General features: G+C 26.0%; 4 protein-coding genes across 4 annotated transcripts in view; 2 read left to right on the top strand and 2 right to left on the bottom strand.

The window, feature by feature from the left end:
• Positions 1 to 2,733, top strand: part of Phum_PHUM514120 (protein Bv8 precursor, putative) — a 6,726-nt gene extending 3,993 nt beyond the window's left edge. The window contains exons 2-3 of the mRNA XM_002431122.1: positions 2,140 to 2,290; positions 2,402 to 2,733. Coding sequence (XP_002431167.1) covers positions 2,146 to 2,290; positions 2,402 to 2,631 — 375 coding nt within the window. The 5' untranslated portion in view covers positions 2,140 to 2,145 and the 3' untranslated portion in view covers positions 2,632 to 2,733. The remainder of the gene's footprint in view (positions 1 to 2,139; positions 2,291 to 2,401) is intronic.
• Positions 2,734 to 3,447: 714 nt separating this feature from the next.
• Positions 3,448 to 4,704, bottom strand: Phum_PHUM514110 (ADP-ribosylglycohydrolase, putative; the record flags this gene model as incomplete). Its single annotated transcript, XM_002431121.1, has 3 exons — positions 3,448 to 3,479; positions 3,631 to 4,446; positions 4,542 to 4,704. The coding sequence occupies 3 exons, from the start codon at positions 4,702 to 4,704 to the stop codon at positions 3,448 to 3,450; spliced, it is 1,011 nt and encodes a 336-aa protein (XP_002431166.1).
• Positions 4,705 to 5,229: 525 nt separating this feature from the next.
• Phum_PHUM514100 (uncharacterized protein) lies at positions 5,230 to 5,659 on the top strand (the record flags this gene model as incomplete). The annotated part of the gene is made up of 2 exons (XM_002431120.1): positions 5,230 to 5,439; positions 5,522 to 5,659. The coding sequence occupies 2 exons, from the start codon at positions 5,230 to 5,232 to the stop codon at positions 5,657 to 5,659; spliced, it is 348 nt and encodes a 115-aa protein (XP_002431165.1).
• Positions 5,660 to 6,453: 794 nt separating this feature from the next.
• On the bottom strand, positions 6,454 to 8,723 carry Phum_PHUM514090 (class B secretin-like G-protein coupled receptor GPRmth4, putative; the record flags this gene model as incomplete). The annotated part of the gene is made up of 7 exons (XM_002431119.1): positions 6,454 to 6,700; positions 6,880 to 6,984; positions 7,056 to 7,200; positions 7,277 to 7,446; positions 7,552 to 7,630; positions 7,756 to 8,075; positions 8,524 to 8,723. The coding sequence occupies 7 exons, from the start codon at positions 8,721 to 8,723 to the stop codon at positions 6,454 to 6,456; spliced, it is 1,266 nt and encodes a 421-aa protein (XP_002431164.1).
• Between the last annotated feature and the right edge of the window lie 1,277 nt (positions 8,724 to 10,000).

Genomic DNA, 10,000 nt, shown 5'->3' with positions numbered 1-10,000 from the left:
ATCGCATTAAAATGAAATCCGACGCGAAAAAAAATTCCAGAATGTTCGCACGAATAATTAAACGTCCATCTTCACCTCTCATTCACCTTCGATATTATATTAAAAAAAAAAAAAAAAAACGCAGCGGGAAAATGAAATAATAATAATAATAATAATAATTATTACCCGAGATGCGAAAGAATTTAAATCTCTTAAAACTTTGATAAATTTTACATTTAAATATCGAAATCGTTTTTTTTTTTTTTTCGAGATTTATAAAATATTTATCGATATATCGAAACTTGATTAAACGATTAGAAAAATTATTAATTATTAAAATTTTTTAAATTAATCGGAAAAATTTGAAATTTTTTTTTTTTTTTTCTCGTTCGAATTTATTAAATATCATTTTAAAAATTATCGAATCATCTCGAAAGTCGATTATTTCAAGGATATCGTATCGAATTCTCGAAATATGTTTTTTTTTTTTTCTAATAATAATAATAATAATTTTTTTTTATTAAATTTAAATTTTCTTACCTTTTGAAACGGAGTCGACTGACGCGGGTAAACAATTTTCCTTTCTTCAGATTTACTTCCGGTTTTATTTACCTTCAATTTATTTCCGGTTTTATTTTTCAAATCTGCAAATGAAAAGACGAAAAACGTATAATTTTCACCCCAAAAAAAAAAAAAAAATTTTTTTTTTTTTTTGTTCTGTTGGCAATAAAACCGTTATAAATTTTTTCTTTTTTGTTTGTTCGTTTCCGGAATCGTTCCAGGAGTTTTTACAATTGTTTTTTTTTCTTTCTATTTTTCTATTTCGGGAATATTTTAGAGATTTTACTCTAACGATTATTATTTAATGATTTGTCACGGAACAAAAAAAAATCCCCGACTTATTATTATTATTATTATTATTATTATTATTATTATTATTTATAGAAATTTTTCCGGTCTTTTAACTTTTTTTTAAAATATTTTAAACCGTCTCGCTGGCGACGAGTGGAAATTTAAAACTTGATTTTAACGACCGATTCGGAAATTTTAAACAAACGTGTTATTATTATTATTATTATTATTATTATTATTATTATTATTATTATTATGGAGCGAAAGAATAACAAACGAACAAACAAACAAACAAACAAACAAAATTAAAAACCAATTAACAGTTTTTTTTTTTTTTTCCTACGTTTAGGAATTTTTTTTAACGTTTTTTTTTTTATTAAAAATTTTCCACGTAAACGAGGGGATTTTCCCAAGTTTTTTTTTAGGGAGGGGGGAAGGGGAAAAGCGGAAAAGTTTAAAAAAAAAAAATTTTTTTAAATTGTTTTTTGATAACGAGATACCATCGCGATAATTTTCATACGGAAGCAAAGAAACAAAAAAAAAAAAAAAATTTTGTCGAATGTAAGGAAAAAATTTTAAAAAAATGGGGAGTTACGTGTAATGGGGAAGGTGGGGGGTAAGGTGACGCGAGGGGATCAACGATGAAAAAGAGCAAAATAATAATAATAATAATAACGAAACTAAATTAGTTTAAAAAAAAAAAAAAGTTTTCGAAAGAAAAAAAGAAAGAAAAAATTACTAAAACTCACGAGGTAATTTTTCTCTCTCTCTCTTTCTCTTTCTTTTTTTTTAATTAAACTAACTTTGGCGGGGGGAAGGGGGGAGGGAAAAAAAAGGGCAAAAGGAGGAGGAGAAAGAGGAGGAGGTGGGGGGAAAAAAATTTAAATATAAACATTACCTTTTTTACGTTCGAGTCATGTACGAAGTTATTAAATTAAAATTTAAAAAAAAAGGAAAATTTCTTTTTGCTGTTGCCATTTTTTCCCTTTTTCTTTTCTTTTCTTTTCTTATGAAAATTTTTTCCTTCCTTCCTTCTTTTTTTTTCCTTTGTTTCATTTCAAAACATTAAAAATTCAATTTTTAATTTTTTCATCTATGTTAAAAAAAAACTGAAAGAAAAAAAAAATTAAAATTTTTTTACGTCATTTTTGCGTTTTTTTAAATTATTATTATTATTATTACCATAAAATACTCGTGACAAAAATATTAATTACCGTTTTTTTTCTTTATTAACGTTTGGGAAAATCTCCGAAGATATAACATATCGATAATAATAATAATAATTTTTTTTTAACGATAAAATTTTAGAAAAAAATGATGAAGAAAGAATTTTTCAAATCCGCCCTTTTCGCATCTGTTTTCCTCATTTTATTAACCGCATCCATAGTCGACACTCGGCCACCGTACATAGAATGTAGTGACACGTTGGAATGCGGTTTGGGATACTGTTGCGTTCTAGGTATGGCACGACGCTACAAAAAAAATAAATAAATAAATAAATTATAAATTTTTATCATCTTTTAAAAAGTAATTAATTTTTTTTAAAATTTATTTATTTATTTACCGTCAGGTAATGGAAGGTACAGTCTTCCGCGTTGCGTACAACTTGGTAAAATCAACGATTATTGTCGTCCAGGTAACCTTCCGTTAAATGTCACCGTTAGTTATCCAGATGGTGAAAATGTTGAGCTCTCTCATATTTATTCTACGATGTGTCCGTGTCAGGAAGGTTTATATTGTTCGGATAATTCTGGAATGTGTATCGATCAATTGGAAGATCTTCTTTTAAATACGATTTAACCCCTGAATTTCCTTCCTTTTTAATAATATTTCCATCCACCTCGGTGTCTTTCATCTTCTTTTTTTTTTTCTTATTGTCGTGTAAGCCTGAAATGGTAAAAATTATGCCAAATTAATATAATTTGGTCACCTTTAAACCTAGGAAACCTTTTTAGTATAGTTCAATAATAATAATAATAAAAGTATTCAATAAATAAGTACAATGTTATAAAATAGATATAGTATGTGAAGAGAAAAAAAATTTTTTTTTTTTACATGATTTAAAAATGTTTTGCAAATAAGTAAAGTTCAATTAAGTAAAGACATCTTTAAATCATTTATTTCAAGGATAACATTTAATTTCACCTTTAATCTGTAATCAAACAGTTAAAAAAAAAAAAAAAACCTGTAATAATTAATTATATAAGAAAATGTATCCCAACAACATTTATACCATGTAAATTTTTGTCTAGATTTAACACGTTTTCCCTTTTTTTTTTATGTAGTTTATAGTATGTAAAAGTTTTTTTTTTTTAAAAAAAAACAACAATCTTCTTCTGTGGCTTCCCTTGAATTATTAATAATTTTTTTTCCATTTGTGCCTTTTACTTTTTTTTTTTTTGATTTTAAATTATTCATATTTTTCTGTAATTATAATTATTATATTTATTACAAAATTAACAACAACAACAAAAAAAAAAAAAAGAAAATTTTGTTATAATTATTAAATTTTATAAAATACCAAAGATCGAAAAAAAAAAAATTTTATGTATTTTAAAACATAAAAAATTTAATTTAATAAATTATTTTACAAACATTTAATAATTTTGCCTTTTCTTAACCCTTTCCTCTTGTGATGTACATGATTGCTAACTACTCGAATAATAAAACAATTCCTCTTGAGATTAAAAATGGTGTACTCACTACTCGAATGATGATGAAATAAAACATTAAATTAAATAATATTTTTCAATTTAAATAATTGATCAGCCAAATCGATGGCTTCGTTCATTTTTTCACATTCTTTTTTTAAATTTTCATTAATGATTTCATCGCCGAAAAAAGCACCAGCAATGGCTCCAGTCATGCTCGCAATCGTATCAGTATCGCCACCCAAAGAAATAGCATATTGTATTGCTCTTCTAAATGGATTATCCGTATCTATCTTTGGTATCCTTTCCTGTGCTCTTAAAAAGCAATAAATGGCTGTGGGTACTGAAAATATGCTGCTGACAGAATTTCCCAATTTTGTGACCACTTCTTCATCTGATGGTGGTGATTCTTTTGAAAAAAAATTTTTCATGAGTGTCAACTGAGTTTCATAATTATATTTGGACAAGTTAAATTTATCTTCTTCTTTTTCAACGTTTTTAATTTCATCAATTAACTCTGTCGCAAATCGGTTAACATCTAATTTTTCATTCGGATTTAAAAAAAGGCATTTCCTTATGGCCAAACTTTGCAATATGGCTCCGTTAATTCCCAATTTGTGAGCGTGAGTTATTTTAGATACGTTTGCACACATGCTCGTGAGCGTGGAAAAATTATCGAAATAAAATAATGCGATGGGTGAAGTTCGCATGGCAGCTCCATTACCATACGAACCTGAACCGTTAAATTGTTGTAATGCTGGGCCAAAGGGATCAGACACTTTTGTACTTAATAGTTTATCGAAAACTGAAATAACGTTTGCTCCATAACCCCTGTTAGGCTCTTTATAAAACTCTGTGACGAATTTTGTTGCGATATCGGTTTCGTTGACAACTTTGTTTTCAATTAACGATTTAGCAATGCATCTAGTCATGGCTGAATCGTCGGTGTACGGTTTGAAAGGTCCTAAAAAATTTTTCTTATTAAATTTTTTCCGTTTTGCCGGCAAGTTTCAAATTTACTTTCCTGAAACCGGGATGATGATGTTTCTTGGACTTTACCTTTCACTTGAGTGCTTTCCATTTTGTCAAAATAAGTTTGAAGTTGACGTTTTGATATCGATGCAACATCTTCGTATGGTGCTCCTAAACAATCACCCAATAATGCTCCAACCAATGTTCCTCGAAACTTACTAGCTAATAAAACTTTATCAACCGCCGCCATGTTTGTAAAGTGTTAGTACCAACGTAAATTAGATGTAAAAAATTTTTTTTTTTTTTTTAAATAAATTTCACAATTTATTTTACCGGGTTTACATATTCAAAAATTTACTTACAAGTAAAATTTACATTTTAACAATTACTATTTTTTGTATTTTAATCGCTATCATAATTAAATTAAAATACGAATAAATCTTAACCTAATGGAAAATTTCCTTTAAATAATTTTTTTATCATTATCTTTATCGAATTTTATTTTATCAAACTGATATTTTTTTTTTTTTTACTTTTTAAATTTCGACTTTTAACATTTAAGGTTTGTTATAATTTATTATTAATTATTTAGCAATTATAATAAAATTTTGTTTGAGCACATCACATGTGGTATTAATAATAAAAATTTGTTTTTTCAGAAATATGTAGTGAAGTTAAAAATTCTCTAACCATAAGTTTTGCCTTATTTATATTACCATTTGAATAGAAATTTCAATTTATATTAAATATAACTGCCAAAAGTAAGACTGAAAGAATGTCGAGAAGGAGAGGAAATAATTACAATAGCGTTCAGTATCAAAAACTCGAACAATGCGATCAAAATCATTCCGATACTGAAATCCAACAGCCAATCTCTGTTAGAATCCCATGGAAAGCTATAAGTTTGGCATTCGTATTATGCGTTGGTGGTTTATTTATGTTGATTTTAGGAAGTCTAATTGTAACAGGTCACTTAGATTCAAAGGTAACCAACCTCCTCGTCATTACACATAATAATCAAATTGAAAGTTTTAATCGTTAAAACATTTCAATTTTTTTTTTTTTAGTTCAGCGATAGAATGTGGCCTATCATTATATTGGGAGTTATCATGTTTATACCCGGTATTTATCACATGAGAATTGCTTTTTATGCCTATAAAGAATACCCTGGATATTCATATGATGACATACCTGAATTCGATTAAGTATTATTCACTCTAGTATTGTTTCTTATTTAGTCGTCGCTCAGGAATGACACGTACATATATATATTTTTATGTATTTTATGTTTCCGGCATTTATTCTCTCTTGTCGAGCTTTTCTGTATTAAAAAAATTACTTTTTTAGTATGAATAATAATAATAATAATAATAATAATAATAATAATTATGAGTAGAACACAGTCAATTTGTTTATTTTTTATAATAGTATTTATTAATTTTTTTTTTTTTTTTTTTATATGCCAAATAATGTTACAAAAAACAAACAAACAAACACACACAAACGATACATGTGATCTATTGTAAAAATTAAATTTTTAATTTGTTATTCAAAAATTAACTTTTATTTTATATTTACAAGTATTTAAGACTTTAAATTGCTTTAAAACTTTATTTAATAATAATTATTATTATTATTAATATTGTTCCTGTAATATTTTATAAATTTTGTCACAAACTTTTTATTTATTTATTTTTATGTATAGTTATTTATTTAGTTAAGTTATGTATAGTTTTTTTTTTATTATTATTTCTTTTTAATAAATAAAAATTTTTCTTTTTTTTTAAAGTTAATTATTTTTTTTTTTATACCTGAGACGTTGTGAGAAAGCGAAGGAATTAAAATATTCGACGATTATTACATTTTTTTTTTTTTTCATAGTGCACAAAATCGTACCTTAAAATTTAACCGAATGTAAAAATACAAAAAAAATTTACCTGTTAAAAGTTGGCAGGCTTGTTATTGTTATCGAAAAACGTTTCTGTGGATTTCCATGTTGTTAATCCGTATCGCTTCCTTTTTGAAAATTTGTCATAATTTTTGTTTTTTGTTTTTCCAATTCCATATCGTCGTTGATAAATATCGAAGTCGAAGATTCTTGTATTTCTTCGTTTGCCCACGATCGCGGCCATCTTATACCGAATAATTTTTTATTTAATAAACCCAATCTAACTTTTTGTCGGAATGCGACAAGTATTAAAAATATCAAAACGCCCTGAGCGCTATTTATGCAGTCTGTCAACAACCTGAAAAAAAAAAAAAAAAAAATGTCGAATTTTAAACATTTGAAAAAAAAAAAAAAAAAAAAAATTTTTTTTTTTGATACTTTAAACTCTGCGATAAAAATATATTACGAAATTATTTAAATCGATTATTTAAAAACGTAGTTTTTTGAACTTTTATGATAATTTTTTAATTGTCTTACCACAAATATTTTGTGTATTCCGACATGTCACTTGTCGCATATGAAATCATTTCGAATATCCACGTCACTCCCATCAATAAAAATAATTTCAAATACATGACGCATCTAAAACCCGAAAAAACATTTTAATAACAATAATAATAAATTCGTTCGACACATTTTCTATATAATCTTACTTAAATTTTAAAGAACGAATCGTCGAAATTGTTGAATCTCTACATCTTTTCCACAGCATCCAAGACGAATGACAAAACATGAGACTGTTGAAAACGAGTAAAACCGATACGGGACCGTGAAAATAACTCCAGCTTTCCAATTTACCTTAAAAAAAAAATCAAAATAATAAAATCACCCCCCCCCGTTTTCGTATTTTTTTTACCCCCGGAAACGAACGAACCTTTGAACCAGCATTTAGTTTCACCGAAATGTGGCTTCACGTGATCTCGTCCTGGAATGTATTCCATGATGAAGGAAATGGCAACCATAAGGAGAGGAATTCCAAAACCCCATAACACGTAAAAAATACCCAAAAATTTATTATTATGAAATTTCGGCGAAGATTTTCTTCTGAAATATAATAATAATGATAATCAATGTATCGAATTTTTTTTTTTTTTTCATTTTAAAAACTTTAAATTTTTTTGAGAAAAAAAAAGGTACTTAAACCTTCACCTGATGGCATTCCATACGTTAAAAGTTATCACATTATTCCAAAAAAAACTAGACGATAGGAAAAAATATAAAATGGCAGCTGGAACAAAAAAAAATTATTATTTATTTATTTACGCCCATTTTTTTTTTTTTTTTTTTTTTTTTTTTGGAGAAAATTTTCTTTTTATATTAATTTAATATCCAGCCGTGAAATTTGTTGCTTACCTTGCGTGACGCACGTCGTTTGCGTCGAATTTGGAAAAGTTTGTATGACAAACAAAGTCACATAGGAAGAAACGAGACAACATATAAATGCAATAACGCATTTTCCTTGAAGATCTCTCAAATTGGGTAAAATGGCGTATATGTAAAGTGTTATCAATAAGAATAATATTGATATTATCATGAAAAGTCTCAATAGTATCGATATGAAATTTGAATCTTCCGACGACGACGAATTATAATCATTTTCTCGAAAACAAACCAATGCTACAAAATTCGACGACGTCGACGAATCGTTTTTTAATATTTTTCCAACGCAAAACCTAAAAACAAAACATAATGTACAATAATAATAATAATAATAATAATAATAATAATAATAATAATAATAATAATAATAATAATAATAATAATAATAATAATAATAATAATAATAATAATAATAATTCCGGTCATCGTGGGAGCATTGGGAGCCATGCCACATTCAATGAAAGGAAACTTAAAGAAGATTATGAGGAACCTAAAAGAAGAAACCATCCAGGAAATCGCACTATGTGGGACGGCCCACATCCTTCGGAAAATATTATAAGTAGCACCACCGAAATTCGAGTATTTGTCCCTAAGGAATCGGGTAGAAACCTGGGATAAATATTTAAAAACCCCGACAAATAAGAGCCTTGTCGTGTTTAATAGTGGACATAATAATAATAATAATAATAATAATAATAATAATAATAAAACCGTACGAAACATGTCAAGACAATAACTTACTCGTCTTGATTTCTTTCTTCTCCATTGAAAATGATCAAACTTCCATTTGATTCAATTGTAAATTTATCATCATCATCACCATCGTTTGGATCCAGGAGTAACGCTCCAGTTTCGCAATGTAAATCGTAACGAGTTTTATTATCCGAACAAATATTAGAATTATTAATTAAATATGAATTTTCCGGACAGCATAATTTCATACTTTTCCCATTATTTATTTTTAACGTCATTATTAATAAAAATAATAATAATAATTTTTTTATCACTCCTTCGCAAGGTATCCACCGATTTTTTCTTCTTTCTCCTTTCGACATTATTCGTTCACTTTCAATAAATGTTATATGGAGAATTGTTCTGGAACTTCTGGAATTATCACGCCCATACGTGTGCCATTTTATAACCGTTTAAATATTTAAATTTTTTTTTTTACGTTTATATTCCATTGTTTAAAAATTTTTTTTTTTTTTTGTTAAACTTTATTCGATTATGTGATTTGATTTTAAATTTATTAATTAATTAATAAATAAATATTATTAACGTTACACGTTCGTTACACGTTTTTTAACGTTAATAATTATTGTGTCGATTAAAAAAAAAATAAATAAATAAATAAATACTTTTTAAATAAATTCACAAAAATTATAAATAAATAAATAAAATTATAACAACAACAACAACAACAACGACGAAGACGACGATGACAATGACAACAACAACAACAACAACAACAACAACATCATTCCTTCCACCTCCTCCTTTTATTTCCTATCTCGTCCACGTTAAAACTGCGAGAAAAATATTAATAATAATAATAATAATAATTTAATGAATTCATATTAATTTCATAATTTTTTATAAATATAAATAAATAAAAAAACAAAATTTATTTCGTAATTTTTTTAATACTACTACTACTACTACTACCTCGATTGATTTATTGATTAATTTTTTATAATTCGATTAAAGAGTTGTTGTTCTGGTTGTTGTTGTTGTTGTTATTCTAAGAAAACGAATTTTTTTTTTTTCTTGTTTTTCTAATCCGTTAAATTTTTAATTGCTTTTTGGAAAACCTGTCGAGAAAAAAATTTATTACTCGCTACTATTAAAAAAAAATTACGATTAATAAATTAATAGCAAAATAATATTCTTCACATTTAAAAAAAAAAAAAAAAGAGGCACACACGATAAAAACATTATTAATAAAATAATAATAATAATAATAATAATAATAATAAAATGATTAAAAATAAATCCTTGAATATAAATCCCTATATAGTAAACAAATGTTTAACATAAAAATTTACGAAACTCTATAATAATAATAATAATAATAATAATAATAATATTTATTTCGAAGAAGTTTTTTTTTTATTATTATTATTACTGCCGTCGCGTGAGTTATGAATGAATGAATGGAAAATTTTAATTATTTATTTATTTAACCGTTTTTGACGAATCCATTCTTTCAAATGATTAT

The sequence above is a fragment of the Pediculus humanus genome, genomic scaffold (genome assembly GCF_000006295.1).
Source record: "Pediculus humanus corporis 1103172108281 genomic scaffold, whole genome shotgun sequence".
Taxonomy (NCBI): domain Eukaryota; kingdom Metazoa; phylum Arthropoda; class Insecta; order Psocodea; family Pediculidae; genus Pediculus; species Pediculus humanus.
This window is presented reverse-complemented; position numbering and strand designations above follow the sequence as displayed.